This window comes from Artemia franciscana, chromosome 7 (genome assembly GCF_032884065.1).
Source record: "Artemia franciscana chromosome 7, ASM3288406v1, whole genome shotgun sequence".
NCBI lineage: Eukaryota > Metazoa > Arthropoda > Branchiopoda > Anostraca > Artemiidae > Artemia > Artemia franciscana.
This window is the reverse complement of record NC_088869.1, coordinates 4,272,509-4,290,258: the sequence shown is the minus strand read 5'-3', so window position 1 is coordinate 4,290,258 and position 17,750 is coordinate 4,272,509. Positions and strand designations below refer to the sequence as shown.

General features: G+C 34.6%; 1 protein-coding gene across 1 annotated transcript in view; it reads right to left on the bottom strand.

The window, feature by feature from the left end:
- The window catches only part of LOC136028755 (equilibrative nucleoside transporter 1-like), a 166,061-nt gene that overhangs the window by 96,031 nt on the left and 52,280 nt on the right, over window positions 1-17,750 (bottom strand). Inside the window, exons 5-7 of the mRNA XM_065706640.1 lie at window positions 12,685-12,779; window positions 9,806-9,856; window positions 1,367-1,599 (exon numbers count right to left, since the gene is read on the bottom strand). Of these exons, the coding sequence (XP_065562712.1) occupies window positions 1,367-1,599; window positions 9,806-9,856; window positions 12,685-12,779 (379 nt within the window). The remainder of the gene's footprint in view (window positions 1-1,366; window positions 1,600-9,805; window positions 9,857-12,684; window positions 12,780-17,750) is intronic.

The window sequence follows — 17,750 nt, the reverse complement described above, 5'->3', positions numbered from 1 at the left end:
AGATCCTTCAAGGTACCATACCACCAAGGAACATGGAACGAATTTGACATCCCATGGGCAGAATCAAAATGACTGGCTATTTTGACAGCTTATTAGAACCCAAGAAGTGGTGACGCACTATCCATCTGAGCTTTGTCTTTCAAAGCGTATCTATTAAATTGTAATCGCGGGAGCAAAGACATCATTAAAAGCACCGTCTAAATTTACCACCGTGTATACTCTTAACGTTTTTTCAAAAGCAGACCTGTCATTAGATGGACTTCAGGAGGTCTCCTCCAAGGTGCACATGGGGGCATTTATAATTAGGAAGGTGACACAATTCGGGTGTGGGCCCAAATAAATTAATAAGTTTAATTACACTGCTCCTTGCCAACATTATTCTTTATAATTAACTTTTAGAAACAGATGTTTTAAAGAATTCAAGTTTGAAATCACAACAAAAGGAAACAAAAATAATCGGTGGTAAGGCTTTCAAAAGTTGTGAGCCTTTTTTATTTTTTCAGCGAAAATGCCACATATTAATTAATATTCCTGGGCTGTCTTGCTGTGTGGTCCAATTCTAGGGTATCATTAACATTTTTTTTTTCTTTTTATGGCATCCTTCAATAAAAACTATCCTTATCAGTTTTATTGCAAAACAGTCCTCAGCAACTGCGAGGGTGCCACAACAAGCCTACTTGAACCAGTCTCTTTCCTGCAGATTTGCAACAAGGGTATTTCGAGCAAGGTAGATGATAATGATATTCAGCAAGTTAGAGGGGTTTCAGCGGCAAAATTTGCTTTATACTTTTTTTGGAAATTTCTACATAATAGAATAGCCACGATCACAACACAACACACGATTACAAAATAAGGCATCGCCCATAGATCTCTGTTATTGTGCATTTTAGAGCCGCTACAGGACTTAAGCCCATTAAGCACAATAAAACATTGTCTATAAAGGGTCCAGTCGTCCCCCATGACTCTCTTCGGTCTGTTAATGTAAGATTTGATGTAGCATCAATGTCTATTCTCTACAAGTACGTAAATTCACCACCTTCTCTAGAGCTTTCTTGTATTGTGCCCCCACTGACCAGCCGACAATAAGAACACGAAGGCACAGACCTTGGTCATCCTAAGGTTGACACGCCGAGAACAGAGTACTTGAGTAACAACTTCATTCCACATTGCATTTTAAATTGGAAGAATCTTCCTGGGGACATTTTCTTTAAAAGTTTCTTTGTCGACTCCTTCAAAAGAAGGTTTAACACTCATCTAAAGCTAGGTGACGGAGCCATGTAAAAGACTGGCGGCAAATCAGATATTAAAACGTACCTGGCAAAACAGATGCCGGAATAAAAAAGTACTGATTTTGAGAATAACTTACAGTTTGACTAATAGAGATGTAGGATATAAGAGCAGCAACAAGAGTTATATCCGCTACAAGGAAATAAAGGAAAGCACTTTGAGTTGGATCAGCTTCTAATGCGATAGAGACAATATCTGCCGAAGCAGCAAATAATCCGGCCAGCCCTTGTCCTCCCAGAACAGCTCCCATATAACGAGGTGGAAATTTGCCAACTAGTCCAATCAATCCACCTTGAAATATAGCTCCTAATCCTGCAAGATAAGAGAAGTTTAAAAGTACTATTTTAGTTTGTGTTTTCCATATGGTTATGAATTAATTTATATAATAATAACAATGTCCATAAAAACCCGTCTTGAGAACCCGTCCATTGCATCAATGGACACTGACATAGTGCAAAAGAAAAAAAGAAAACGACATAGTGGGAACAAAACGACATAGTGACTGATAAAAGGAAAAGACACTAAAAATGCCAAATCAAACAGTTCGTGGTAACGAACTGTAGTAAGGAGCGACCCGGCTCAATAGTAAACGAAACTCTAAAAACAAAATTTTGATGCTAAAAGATACATCAAAAGAATCAAATTTTCATGATGATTCTAAATATATACGTTTCATCAAATTTAGTCTTTGTTATCAAAAGTTACGAGCCTGAGAAAATTTGCCTTATTTTGGAAAATAGGGGAAAAATACCCCTAAAAGTCATAGAATCTTAACGAAAATCACACCATCGCATTCGGCGCATTAGAGAACCCTACAGCAAAAATTTCAAGCTCCTATCTACAAAGATGTTGAATTTCGTATTTTTTGCCAAAAGACAGATCACAGGTGTGTGTTTATTTGTTTTTTTGTTTTGTTTTTTTTTTTTTTTCCATGGGTCATCGTATCGACCAAGTGGTCCTAGAGTGTTGCAAGAGGGCTCATTCTAACGGAAATAAAAATTTCTAGTGCCCTTTTTAAGTGACAAAAAAATTGGAGGGCACCTAGGCCCCCTCCCCCGCTCATTTTTTCCCAAAGTCAACGGATCAAAATTTTGAGATAGCCATTTTATTCCGCATAGCCGAAAACCATACTAACTATGCCTTCGGGGATGCCTTATCTCCCCCCACAGTCCCTGGGGGAGGGGCTGCCAGTTACAAACTTTGACCAATGTCTACATACAGTAATGGTTATTGGGAAGTGTACCGACGTTTTCAGGGAGATTTTTTTTTTGGTTTGGGTGTGGGGTTCAGGGGAGGGGGCAATATGGGAGGATCTTTCCTTGGAGGAACATTTCATGGGGGAAGAGAAATTCAATAAAAAGGGCGCAGGATTTTCTAGCATTACTATTAAAAAACAATGAAAATATAAATATGAAAAAAAAAATTTCAATTGAAAGTAAGGAGAAGCATTAAACTTAAAACGAACAGAGATCATTACGCATATAAGGGGGTCTAAAAATACTTTAGCATAAAGAGCGAGGTATTTAGGAGGAGATAAATACTTCGCTCTTTATGGTAAATTATTTTTAGTAATTTCAACTATTTATTTTACGGCCTTTCTGATTCAGGGGTCATTCTTAAAGAATTGGGACAAAACTTAAAATTTAGTGTGAAGAGCGAGGTATTAACGAGGGGACAAACCCCCTCATATATATAATCAAAAATATAAAAATATAAAAGTTTGTTACTTAAGTCAGTTCTTAAGTTACGTATATTTTTTACTAATAAAAACGTTCGTTAGAAATTAAAAGTTCTAGTTGCCTTTTTAAGTAACCGAAAATTTGGAGGGCAACTAGGCCTCCTTCCCCACCCCTTATTTCTCAAAATCGTCTAATCAAAACTAAGAGAAAGCCATTTAGCCATAAAAAGAATTAATATACAAATTTCATTGTAATAATTTATGTGCGGAGAGCCAAAATCAAACATGCATTAATTCAAAAACATTCAGAAATTAAATAAAAAAAACTAGTTTTATTAACTGAAAGTAAGGAGCGACATTAAAACTTAAAACGAACAGAAATTACTCCGTATATGAAATGGGTTGTCCCCTCCACAATCCCTCGATCTTTACGCTAAAGTTTGACTCTTTGCCACAATTCTACTTTTTAAAACAATTAAAAGCTTTAGCGTAAAGAGCGAGGGATTGTGGAGGGGGACAACTCATTTCATATACGAAGAAATTTCTGTTCGTTTTAAGTTTTAATGTCGCTCCTTACTTTCAGTTAAAAAAACTAGTTTTTTTATTCAATTCAAAAAAAAGAATCCATATATAAGAAGAAAAAACCTATATAAGCAGATTTTCCCATTCATGTGGACCAACTATAAGTCTATTTTTTTGTCAGTCAATTAGTCTATCGATGGATAAATTTGGGCTAGATTGACGTAATATTCCAGATTACGGCTGTGTATAGTACATAAACTTATATAGAGGATCTATACTTCGTTTTTCTGATTACATGCTTAGATTTTCACCCTTTCAGACGCAAGACGATCTCGAAGATCGATAGGACTAAAATAATATTGATTATCAAAATCCTGTTCCGTCAGAAAAGAGGATATCAAATCATATCATATGTTTATATCTTATGTTTTCTCAAAAACTTATACTATCAGGATAGCATATGTTTTCCCAAAACTATTTGACATTAATATATACTAGTATCTATGTTTAAAGGGCATACTAGGGTTCCTTCTCTATTTCTTCTTTTATATCGTCCCCACCCCCCACCCCCTTGACCAAAAACGAAGAGGACGAATAAAACAAAATTTAAAAACTAAACCAAGGAGGTTTTCTGCCTGTGAAAACAGACAAAGCAGATATTTTGGCAATGACCTCTGCTAAGCTGTCCTCGATGTTCTAAAAATCAAAGAAAATTCCTTCTTCTGGTTTTCCTTCTTGCTTTCTTCTTTTTTTCCAGCCCCTTCTCAAATTTGGTTAAGTTTACTTCAAAAGGTTCTCCACCCTACATCACCGAGTGCTTCTTTTAATTTTAACAAATTTTGTCTCTTCGCTTTGTTGACTTCTTTTCATTATACGGGAAATATCGCAAAAAATCAGCCATAAGTATGCAGTGATCAGATGAATCATCAGGAATGACAGATGTACTAACAGCACTTTCAGGTGAAAAAATATTATCAATTAGTGAATATGACTTATCAGTTATTCTGGATGGTACAAGACATACAGGATATAATCAATGAGATAGCGGACATTCTAAAAACTTCAAAGTGTTACTATCCAGTCTATTCTGATTAGCAGAAACAAGGTTCATAAAGTCAATACTAAAATCTCCCATAACTAGATAACAAGTATTAAGACTAGCTAATTTATCCAAGAATTTTCCAAAACAATTCCTAAACTCCATCTGACTAGCTGACGGACTACGGTAAATAACTGCGATTAGAATCTTTACATTATTTGGAAAAAACATTCAACAACACAAGATTCAAAAACATTTCAATAGTCATCGGCAAAAAGTCTAGTCTTGCACGGGCTGGTATGCAACTTTTAATTAAAACACCAAAACCACCTTTCTTTTGCATACTCCTTCCAACATGAAACAATTGATAACCATCAACATGAATACTTTCAATTGAAAACTCATCTAAAAAAGTTTCGCATAAACCGAATTTGTCCCTATCAGATGTCGATAGAAAAGTGTCAATTGTATCCCTTGCAGTCCTCCAGCCCTGGCATTTCCAAAACGATATCCTCCTTGTTCTAGAATTTTTCTTGGCCAATCCATTCAAAAATAAATATTGATTTTTTTTTATATCTAATATGCTGCTATTATCCTCATTATCACTAGCTACAATATTTTGGAAAACTGAATGAAACAAAAGAGAATCTCGCTCAAATTCTTTTAACCCTTCTTTTAATCCTTGATGATGGAATTCCATCACTATCTCTATCCATTATCAAATATTACCACCATGTCAAGAATAAGCACACCACGACCCATGCGCCCAACAAACAAAAACAAAAGGTAACTCACACAGAAACAGCAAAGAAAAGAAAAGAGAAATGTCTTCATTCTAAGAAAAATTCTTTCAATATTCTAAAGACCTCTGTGTGCTTCAGAGCAAGCAGTAAAAAAACATAAAAAATAGATAACTAAAGAGAAAGAATCGTAATAAATATATAGAGCAAAAAAAAATAGTGAGAAGATAACTAAAAAACAAATAAATAAGGCACAAAACATGATTAAACGCTTCCGATTATCGACCCTTATAGTAAGAGTACCTAATTGATTTCATAAGTTGTCTAATTTATTACCATTTTCTTTTACGATTTCAAGAATTTGCTTAAAATATGCAGCTAGTATTGATATTTCCGGTTTCGAGCTAGAGCTATCATCTGAGGTGTCTAATGACATATTCGTACCTTTTCGTTTCGGATTTTTTCTTTTACGTCCCATCGTACATTAAAATTGTACTAATATCCAAATATTAATACGTATTACTAAATATCCAACAGTTCTTGAAATAATGTTTTCAGCATTGAATGAATATCCAAAAGTACATGAAATAATATTTTTACATAAATCCACACAGAGGTCTGAAATGCGTCTTACTCTAACGAGAGCAATGAATGATGCATGTAGGTCTTTGTAGGTATGCTTCATTCTCATCGTTTTTTTTTTTTCCTTGCTAAAACCCTTCGCTTGGTTTTGTTCTTTATTTATATTCGTTTTCTTCGGTTTTGTCGAACACCATGTAAGCTCGGTCTGGCCTCAAAACGTGTTAGTATATCTTCCGTTGATATTATTGTATTTAGTCTGTTTTTCTGGTGAGTGGTGATGAACACTCCGAGGAAACCTCTTGATACCTCTGGTGTACATCAAAACTGCTTCTGAACTAATAATACATATTTCTCATACATTGTTAACGATGTTTTGGCAAAAGAAAACCTGTATTTAAGAAAACCAAAACTCATAAAAAGAAAAAAAATCTCCTTATTTAGGATTACAGTACTTTTAATCGAAGCCTTAGGATCCCAAACTATGTGGACTTATCACTCCTTAAGACACTTATCGGAATTTAAATGGAAAACAAACATGTTATTATAAAGCAAAATGGAAACAAATTCTCATAACAAAAATATTGACTTATTGATTTAATTGACATTAATTGACAATCGACGAAATCAAATTTGGTCGTTTTACTTACTTGAATAATTAACATTCCCGGTGGATCTTCCCTATATAACTCACCATCAACAGACCTACTTTTTCTGTTGAGCAACAGTACCTGCCGTTATAGTATGTGTCAATGTAAGCCAGTTGTTTTCTTTTTGTGACATTTTCTAGTATTGCGACTCGCATTTATAAAATTTGACTCGGGTGAGGATGAATAGGGGTGATGCCAACTTAGGAAGCCTTGGATATGGATAATCGCATAAATCTACGACATATAAGTTAATAGGACGTAAAAAAAAAATACATTTTAAATTTGACAATTTAGATTCTTGACTTTAAAGAAAATCTAAATTTCATTAGTTATGCATGGTTAAAATTAAGAATAGGCCAAGCAATACATCTAGGCGGCCACTTTTTATGAGGTTATGAAAGTGTTAAAATAAGCTCATTTTACATAGACTCAATAGAAAGAAATCGGAATGTCCATAAAACAGGACATATGTCACACCTTTTTCAGTATTAGGCTACGGTAATTTTAAGGGCCTAGCGGTGGGTTTATATTCACTAGTTGGATTGCCAATGACGTATCACGTATTGACATTGTAGGAGGGAGGAAAGACCGCTCATGATTGGGAAAAGAAATCACAAAGCAAAGAATAAATTAAGGAACACAAAAATTCCTGTATACAGTTCCACGGAGAAAATTTTGCTTACTTTCAGTTGAAAAAAAGTTTTTTATTGGATTTCTGATGGTTTTTAAATCATGCCAGATAACTCCATCCGTAGAAAACTTTTCCCAAAAATTACCCCACCCCCCCCCCCCTTCTAAGGAAAGGTTCTCCCAAGGGAAATTCGCTATTGGAAATTTTATCCCGCTGAAAATCCACCCTTTATGGAAAAATGCCCAAGAAAATTCCAACCTCGCAGAAAATTTCCCCAGACAATTTTCCTGGAATATCTTCGTATGTAAAATCGAGTCACCGAAGAAATAGTAAGAAATAGAAGAAAAATACAAAGAATTTCGTAGAATTAATTCTAAATTAAAGAATTTAGACTGGCAAATCCCCCTTGTGTTAAAAATTGTCCTCACACCGGGAAACTTTCTTCCCCATTAAAAATTCTCCATGTGGAGAATACTCCCGCGGAAGATACACCCCGAAAAATATCTGTATACTTTCCAATAATAAATACTATGTTTAACATTAGGCAAATTACATAACTTAGAGCTCTTTCTCGTGGGGGTCATGCCATCCCCAGGTGCATAGCTATCGGACCTTTAAACTATTATTAACAGAATAGCTATCGCAAAACTTTGATCGGATGACTTTGGGATAAAAAAGGCGTGGGAGGGGTTAGTTACGCTTTGACCTTTTTGGTCACTTAGAGAGGGTACTGGAACTTTTCATTTCCGTTGGAATCAACCACGTCCCGATCTCCTTCTACCACTGGATCGATATAATAATCCCTGGGGAAAATAAAAATAAAACAGATAAACACGCATTCGTGATCTTTCTTCCAGCAAAAAATACAAAATCCCACATTTTTGCAGATATGAGCTTAAAACATCTACAGTAGGGTTGTCTTTTATGCTGAATAGGATGGTACGAATTCATTAAGATTCCTTTGCTTTTTGGGGATGTTTTCCGCGAAAATCAAGCATTTCTCCAACTCTTTGCTTGTGATGGATAACATTAAACTTAATGAGTCTTATATATTTTGTAATCTACATAAAAAGAAACTTTCAATGTATCTGTTGTTACCTAAATTCCGTTCTTTACAGTTTTGATTACAACTGGATGAGGCGGTCCCCAAATTGGGCAAGAGGAGTCGTAAGGAAGTATTTAAGGAAAACTGGAACTTCTTGGGAGAGTGTAAAGAGAAAGGCTTTAAATATATTGGAATGGAGGAGGAGCGTGCGTAGCTGTGTTGGCCTCAGGCAGCTTGGTGATGCCTCGAGCTGTTAGAAACAGTAGTAGTAGCCGATACTTACAGGGCATGTACCTACCGTGCTCCAAGGGAAACTAAAAGGCCAAATTATTTTTGTCAAAACGCGTAAATGCATGAAATGCTTTTTTTTTATGTTTGGTGAGCATGAAACTTAAAACGTGTGTGCCCAAGACCAGCGAAACTTGACCATATAACACAATTTATCAAAACGGCGTAACTACAGAAGAAATCATTTTGAGTTTGATCGGATTAAAGTCAGAGAGTATGTACCCCGGACCAAGAAAACCTCAAAGGAAATACAAGGATCGCGTCAAAACGGTTTAAGCGCATGAAATGAAACATTAGTCACAATATATACTATCTTCCGGAAAACGGAAGGAAGTGCTGATACTAACAAGATATGGGGTTTCATTTGATAGAAAGATAAAAAAAAAATTGGTGAATATTTGAAAGTGCCTCAGCTCAATGCTCGGTGGACAATCCCACCCTAGGCTAATACCTAATTTTGTTCCACCAAAAAAAGCTCTAAGCCCAGAAAAGTCGTTAACACGGGTAAGAAAATGATTCGGATCCTAAATCAGTGAAAATATGACCTTAGTCCAAGCAATTCTCTCTGACCATTTCTCTACCACAATCCCAGGTGCAAAAAAACGAGTGATAACATCAGCTGAAATCACGAACAAAAATGGGTAGAAACAATAGATTTTTGACCCCAGGCAAGAGTCCTACGAAGCTTTCCAAAATGCAAAGTCGTATTCATCAATCCGGTCTAAGGTCCACACTTTCCGTAAAAATCGCAGAGGTTAGACCCTTACCACTTTCTAGGAATAAGCTGAAATCGGAGTGCTAGAAAAAAAATACGATCTCGCATCACAAAAAGAAGAAAAATTACCACGACAAAAACGTGAAACTACTACGCACGAACCTTCCGAAGGCTAGAATGTCATTTGTAAAAAAGACTAACTATTTTTCTCTTTACACCCCCTCTTCTCCTTCTTTTCCTTCTTTTTTTTCCTCCTTCTTTTTTTCTCCTTTAGTTCTCCACTTCTTCAAATTCAATTCCCGTGCAGAGGTCTAGCGTGACGACAAATTGTAAATAAAAAAGAAATGAAATGATTTCAACTCTCCTTTTAGAATTCTGAAAAGTTTCTATTTTTTGCTTCAGCAGCTTCATTTCACCTTCATGCCTCACTTCCTTTTCTTTATTCCTTTCTTTTAACAAGCAAGAGTTTTTGGAATAATCAAATTAAGGTACAAAATTCCATAATTTTTCCTTTTTATCCTTTTCCTTTTTAATTATATAATATTATTTTATTTAGCCTAGAGAGGTAGTGTTCCTGCAAAATTTCTTAAGTATTTCTAATAAGCAACTATATAAACAAAAAAAAACTTACCATTCATAAGTGCTACAGATATCAAGGTTACAATAAAAAACTTGTCTTGCCCTGAAAAAGAAAAATTCGAACATTGTAGCCTATATATATATTTATTTATATATATATATATATATATATATATATATATATATATATATATATATATATATATATATATATATATATATATATATATATATATATATATATATATATATATATATATATATATATATATATATATATATATATATATCTGACAGCTATCTGAATCAGTCCTAGATTTTCTATTGGGTTGTATTAATCGTTCGTGAGTCATTGTTAGTGTATTTTTTAGCGTTTGCGATAATGAGTGTTTTTATTATGTAGGTTCCTTTTTCCATGCCTTATGGAAAAAGGGGTTAGATCACGAAAATGAAACTTTCAGGAGTGGGTCTACAGACTAAGTTATGTTCTAGGAAGGTATTTTGAAGCACCTATCTCCACTCGCTCTCCCTCTAGAGGTCCCTGACCTCTGATGACCTTTAAAAATATTTGTGTTGTAAAAATTAAACATTGCAAAATAGATCTTCTGTTAAAATTAAGTACAACAAAGCTATTTTCAGCTTCAGAACTTTGCTCAATCCCAATTTATGAGGTTTCAAAGATCTGTAAATACATTTTCTAAATTTAGAAAAAAAAACGATTGATATGGCTTAAAATTCTACTCATATAAAAGAAATTGCAGAGAAACCAGAGAAAAGGAAACTGATTACTGAAAATTAAAGTAAATGTTGTTTTGTTAACATTTCAATATGTATAGTAGACCAGTCAAGTAGGCAAATTTCTAAGACTTAGAAATCAGAAGAGGGTTAACATGGAAGTTTGGCAATACCTTCCCAGAGTACATTTTTGGCCCTGGATGCATTACTGAAAGTTTTGTTTCCCAGCGTAACCCCTTTCCAAGATAGCTAAAAGTAGCTAATCGAGAATTTCACCCAAAAAAGTTAAAATAAGTGAATTACAAAGAAAAAAAAACAAGTTAATCGGTTCAAGCCTGGTAGGTTTAGGGTTTAACAGGTTGTCTGGCACAATGTATTAACCTAGGTAGTCTGAACGAGTCCTAGCCTGTTAAATAGCAGCAAAAAGGAATAAGTAAATAAAGTTTTATAGCCCTGATCAACCTGATTCTTTTTATTCTCTCTTTTTAAATATATTACATTTACGGAAATGAATACATAGACAACGAGTCATTAAGTTCTTTTTTATTGTACTTTAAAGTGGTTCGCGTATTAGCAAAAAGCTTAGAAAAAGAAAAAGGTAACAAAACAGAAAAAATTAAGTCATGTGACCTGTCCAATAGCAAAATTCTATTTTATTCTGTCTTTCGAAAAGAAAAAATAGCTTTACAGAACTGCACGTACTGCACGTGGAACTGCACGTAGTTCGAGTCGGCCTTTTTTCGTAGTATAATATATATTTCATAAACTATTTATTTGATTGGCTTATATATTATTTATAAAATTTATTTATTATTATAAATATTTATTGGCTTAAAATACATAGCCTTTGCTGAGCTAAAAATCCCAATAATATTACAACTAAAAAAGCTTTTAATACCACAACAGAACAGTGCTTTTTAACCTATCACCCTCCCTCTCTTCGGGTCGTATAAGATTTCGATATAAATTTAGATCATAAGAATCTAGAGCCACAAAGAGGGAGCTCTGGATCAAGACAAAGCCCATCACCAGTGGAGCCATATCCCAAAAATTTAGGTGAAGGAAAGATTTTCTCAACTTCTTTAACGAGGATAAAAAAAAACATTTTTAAATCTAGGAGTGGGACTTTTTTTCGAATTGCTTTAATGAAAATATAAGAAAGGGCATTTTCTTAAATCTAGGGTGGGGAACCAGTTCATTTACAAAACTTTCTGTTAGATAAGATGGATAAGATATTTATTTATGATAAGATATTTATTTATACAAATTCCTATCGCAAGTCCCGAAGGACCAAATTTGCATTTCGACGTCAATGAACAAAAAGAGAACGAACATAAAAGTAAAAAAAAACTAAAAACTGGCAAAAATGCTAAAATGACAACTGCCGGAATGAAAATCCATTCATTAGTCATTATTTAAGCTGCGATTGGTCAAAACGTGTTAAAAAATCAAAACAAATGTGTAGAATTTGAATAAAAACAATAAAAACATTTGTGAGACTTTTTTCCTTCTCCTTTAAAAATTTACAATTAGAGAGATACATCCTTTCGATACCCGACTGACGATTTGTATCCTTCAATGGAAGGGGGGGTCAAATGAAGAAAGGTGTCTCTAGTAACGAGAGAAGTAAAGTTTATGTAAAGGTGGTTTTCAGTTTTTTTAGGGTTTCGTAACTGATTTTTGACAGTTTTCAGCAAAGAATTCCATGAGGACAACCTAATAACCAATTTATACATTTCTAAAGTTACGGCTCAGGCTCTATAAGCGGGTTCAGGCTCTATAATACACACGACGAATAATTACACTGAAAGGCATTCATAGTAATGGTTTCCTCAAAATGCTAAAGAGGAGGCACCCTCCACCAATTCTATAATGAGAATTTCTCTGTTCCTCCAATAAATTCTCTATACTACAATATTGGCTCTATAATACAATAAGCTCTATAATACACTATACGGCTCAGGCTCTATAATACGGCTCAGGCTCTATAATACACTCGAAGAATACTTACACTGACAGGCATTCACAGTAATGGTTTCTTCAAAATTCGAAAGAGGAGGCACCCTCCACCAATTCTATAATGAGAATTTCTCTATTCTTCCAATAAATTCATACGACCCTGTAACTAATTACTTCAGCTTCCTATATTGCGAAGCTCAAACTCTACAATCAAGCTATAGACTTGTTAGTACTCACAAGGATCTGTATTTATCTTCACAAGAGCAGTTGTCACGATGAAAATGATAATTACACTAGTTATTCCTCCAATAATTCTTATTTTTCCAGGGACTCTAGAAATTGGATAAAAATATTTAGATGAGTTGAAGTGACTCTCGGAAAGCATGAAAAAAGCAGAATCCAAGCAAATGAATAGCACTTCACTGAAAACAAAACAAACGAAGAGAAATATGCAAAAATTATAATAAACTTTTGGAAGAAAAAGATTATAATAAACTAACGCTGGATAAAAGTGATACCACCTACAATTTTAGTACTGGCAAGTAGTTCTACTAACGGTGTTGCAATTAATGATTTTTCAGAAACATATGGTAAAAAAGGTAAAAAGGTAAAGGATATGGCATTAGACTTTACAGTCCATACCGGCGGTGCTGATCTCCGTTTCTTGGCCCCTCAGCCAGGAAGTGCAATGGGGGGTTGGGGGCCAGCCATCCTGTGCTTTCGCACACCCTTCCTGTTTACCTTCCCCAGATTTCTCCAGGTACCGATTTAGAGCTGGGTCGACTCTGGCTAAGCTTACAGAGTCACGGCTCTGACCCCCGTCCAAAACTGAAGAATTTGGTACACTGGGATTCGAACCCGCGTCCTCTCAGACAAGGGATCCCGAATCCAGCACACCAACCCACTCGGCCAGGACGGCCTTCCAGAAAGCCGGGAACCAGAAGCCAGGACGCCCCCCCCGCCCGCCCGCCAGAAACATATGACAGACGATTTAATTCAAAAACGGAAAAGACGAAACAACTCGCAACAAAATACTTTCGTTTAGATAAACCTTCTAAGGAACAAGCTTTCGTATAGTTAAATGAAAGTTTTCGAAGGTGCTAGAGAAGCGGTAATCCTCAAGCGAAATACGGGCACGACTTAGCTTTGTTGTACTTTGATGCCCTCGGGTGGCTTTGGGCTCCAACGAGTTCTTACTAGCAGTAATAATATTAAGAAAAGGCCCAATATTGGTTCTAAACACCTTCATTACTTCTGTTTAAGGGTTTTAATGTTTTAGTCGTTACTTTATATAACAAAAAACTATCGTTTTTTGTTAAAAAGAAAATGATATATAAAATTTTCAAAAGACAGTGGGGTCTCAGAAATTATTTATGATTACTATTAGGACCTGAACAGCCTGAATTTACATTTTTCAAATGATTAATTTTTTGAAGTACCAAGGACATCAAACTAAAGTATTTTTTTTTGCCCATGGGCGCTTTTAGGTCTATTCAAGCCTTAAAATCGATATTTTCCAGGATTACCCCATTGGCTAAAAAATTATGGACTTTTTAGGGTAGGACCACTTTTTTAGTATTACTACGTTGAACCATGAAGTTAAATAAAGCAAAACTAATTAGTTTGACTACAATTTTCATCCATAAGAATTGAACATTAGTAATCTATTGATTCCCGAAGAAAACTACACCTTCAACAAGGCTAAACCTTGTGAAGCTGATTAGTGTAATAGTATTTTTGTCTAATTTTGTCGCAAATTTTTCACCTACGTTTCTGTTTTAAATCTGACGCTCACTACGGCCAAAAATCTATAATTACCCATGGGTATCTTTTTCACTACTAGATTCCCGATTTGTCCTACTTGTTTAAGTAGTGCATGGTTGTATTTGTTTCCACTGTAACAATTCAAACAATTAAATTTAATTTTCGCTATCACTGGCACTTTAAATTAAAAGAATAGGAAAAATTGAACTAACCACAATGCGAAAAATTCTACATGCTACACAACTTATAGTAGCATGTCTTAGAGACAAGACTTTCGCACAAAAACCTTGTCGTTTCGATTCTCAACTATAACCCCCTGAACTGCGTGGACCCTAGTTTTACAACACCAGTCTGTTGCTTCTTAATTCTTCCTTTTTTTCAGCAGTTGTTTCAACTTCGAGAACAAATTAATCCTTTTATTAAGCATGGATTTGCAAATTCACGAGATTAGTATGCCCCCATGAAGCGGTTTTTATACCCGTTAATGTGAGTGCCTTTGGCAACTACGAGGTTTCTCCGTCCCTCAGGATACCTCTGATCTAATCAATTATTATTATTCTCGAAATTACTACATTTTAGAGTTCTTTCCCCTTTAAATTTCACGGTTTCCTAGCTTCCTCCAATAATAACGAATTCTAGTTGGCTTTCTTTGTCGGTGCTAACACAAAAAACCCACTCAAGCTTGTTATTAAACTTTTACACGGCGTTACAATTTTGCTAAATAATATGACTTCTTTCTTCTTCTTTTAAAAGAAGAAGCGGGGCTTTTAAGCTAATATCAGAGTCTTAAAACACAACGGGGATACAAAGAGTAGTGAAATTATTTCACTTAGCTAATGTTTTGTTTTTAAGCGAAGCCAACTTTCTTTTGCTTAGTTTTTAATTTCTCTTTTTTTTAATTTGATTTAGAAGAAATTTCCTTGACTATAAGCCTGTATCAGCATTTACATTCTACCGAATTAAGAGAATAAAAACAAAAAACAACACATTGAAAATGTTAGAAAACCATTAGAATTTTTTTATTAAACTTTCATCCAAGGAGAATAGGTCTACCCTATACCCTCCTTTTTCTTCTAGCATTGACACAGAAAGCATTGAGAGATACTTAATTGATTTAAATCCAGAATTCACTATTGTAGAGATCTTTAAAGGTATTAGGTTTTTGACATTTGTAAGCTTTGTTTTTTATAGATCTTTGAAGATCATACGGAAGTATAGAGATTTAGTACCACTATACCAAAATACTTGGGTTGAGTTGAGTGTTGGTCAGGGTATGTTGGGTTTTATTCGCTTGGATTACACGATGGATTCGGTTTTAAAAGGGTTAAGTTAAGCGGGAGCTGAGTAGTATAGGGGTTGAGTTGTGTAGTAGTACTGAGTAGCATTGGGTGACCCGTATGGAGTCACGTTGCGTGTTAACTATCTTTTACGATTATGGTGATTTTGCTAGACCTCTATATAAATATAAACTAAGATACTTATTTCATCTTCTTCCTTAAACGAAAATACTTGTTATAACATTAATTAATTTCCTCTTATTCCCTTATAGTTATTTATCAATTAATTAAAGGTAATGCCACCTTACTCCTCCATAATTATTCATGGTTTAATTCTGAATGGAATATTGTCATGAGCATTACCACGCTTGTACGAAAACAATGTTCGAAAAACGGTACCTCGATTGTAACGGTAGATGGGTTTCAAAACAGCGTATGGTTCAAGCAATGGAAGATACAACAAGTCACTTACTCAGAGAAGAAAAAAATTAAATAATCACTTGCTCACAGAGAGAAGAGCAAAAAGGAGAAGAAAAGAAAATATAAATAAATAAAAACTATAGAAAGCAAAACTAAATAGACTAAAAGATTGAATAGACTAAATTAGTTAAATAGATCAGTAGATAAAATAGACTCCAATGAAATAACATATATATATATATATATATATATATATATATATATATATATATATATATATATATATATATATATATATATATATATATATATATATATATATATATATATTTATATATATGTGTGTTATATATATAGTGATATATATATATATATATATATATATATATATATATATATATATATATATATATATATATATATATATATATATATATATATATATAATATATATATATATATATATATATATATATATATATATATATATATATACTAGCTGTTGGGGTGGCGCTTCGCGCCACCCCCAAGCCCCCCGCGCGCGTAAGTCGTTACGCGCCATATTAGTTATGCGCCATTGTAGTTGTGTCCCTATGTCCCACCTGTGAATATAGATAGATATATATATATATATATATATATATATATATATATATATATATATATATATATATATATATATATATGTTTTTAACTACGAAAAACTTGCGAATATACAACATTCTTCGCTGTCCCATTACAACATTCTTCGCTGTCCCATTACAACATTCTTCGCTGTCCCATTGTCTGTGCATATAAATAGATTGTCAGGTTTACCGACTCTTGAACATGCAACATATAATGGTCCATGGGAAACAATCCGTATTCAGATCTATACCTCATGATTCTAATGATTGCCCTTGAGCTTTGTTGATGGTGATTGCTAATCGACCATTCCCTGTGTCGCCGTCGTCATCTATATATCCCCTGTGCCCCCCGGCATCCCCGTTGTAGTTGTGTCCCTGTGTCCCGGTCGTCATTTATATTCCCTGTGTCCCGGTCGTCATTTGTATTCCCTGTGTCCCGGTCGTCATTTGTGTCCCGGTGTCCCAGTCTGTGATTTCTCTTTGAGTGTCCCGGGCGTCATTTATATTCCTTGTGTCCCGGTGTCCCGGTCGTCATTTGTGTCCCGGTGTCCCGGTCTGTATATACATTCGTTTTTGAATTGGTCTTTTTTCAGTTTTTAGTTTTTTACCTTTTTTTAGTTTTTTTAGTTATACTTCATGATTCTAATGATTGCCCTTGAGCTTTGTTGATGGTGATTGCTAATCGAACATTCCCTGTGTCCCCGTCGTCATTTATATATCCCCCTGTGCCCCCAGACGTCCCCGTTGTAGTTGTATCCCTGTGTCCCGGTCGTTATTTATATTCCCTGTGTCCCGGTCGTCATTTGTATCCCGGTGTCCCGGTCTGTATATACATTCGTTTTTGAAATGGTATATGATGAAATAAATTTTGTGTTTTCCCCTTTTTTTCTTTTTAGTTTTTTTTTTGGTTTTTACTTTTTTTTTAGTTTTTTTAGTTCAGTTTTTTTAGTTTTTTAGCTTTTTTAGTTTTTTATTAGTTTTTAGTATTTTTTTTCTTTTTAGTTTCTTTGTAGTTTTCACCTTTTTTTAGTTTTTTTAGTTTTTTTTTTTTTTACTTATGTCCTGGTCGTCATTTATACTCCCTGTGTCCCGGTCGTCATTTGTGTCCCGGTGCTTTGTTGATGGTGATTGCTAATCGAACATTCCTTGTGTCACGGTCGCTTTCTCTTTGAGTGTCCCGGTCGTCATTTATACTCCCTATGTGCCGGTGTCCCGG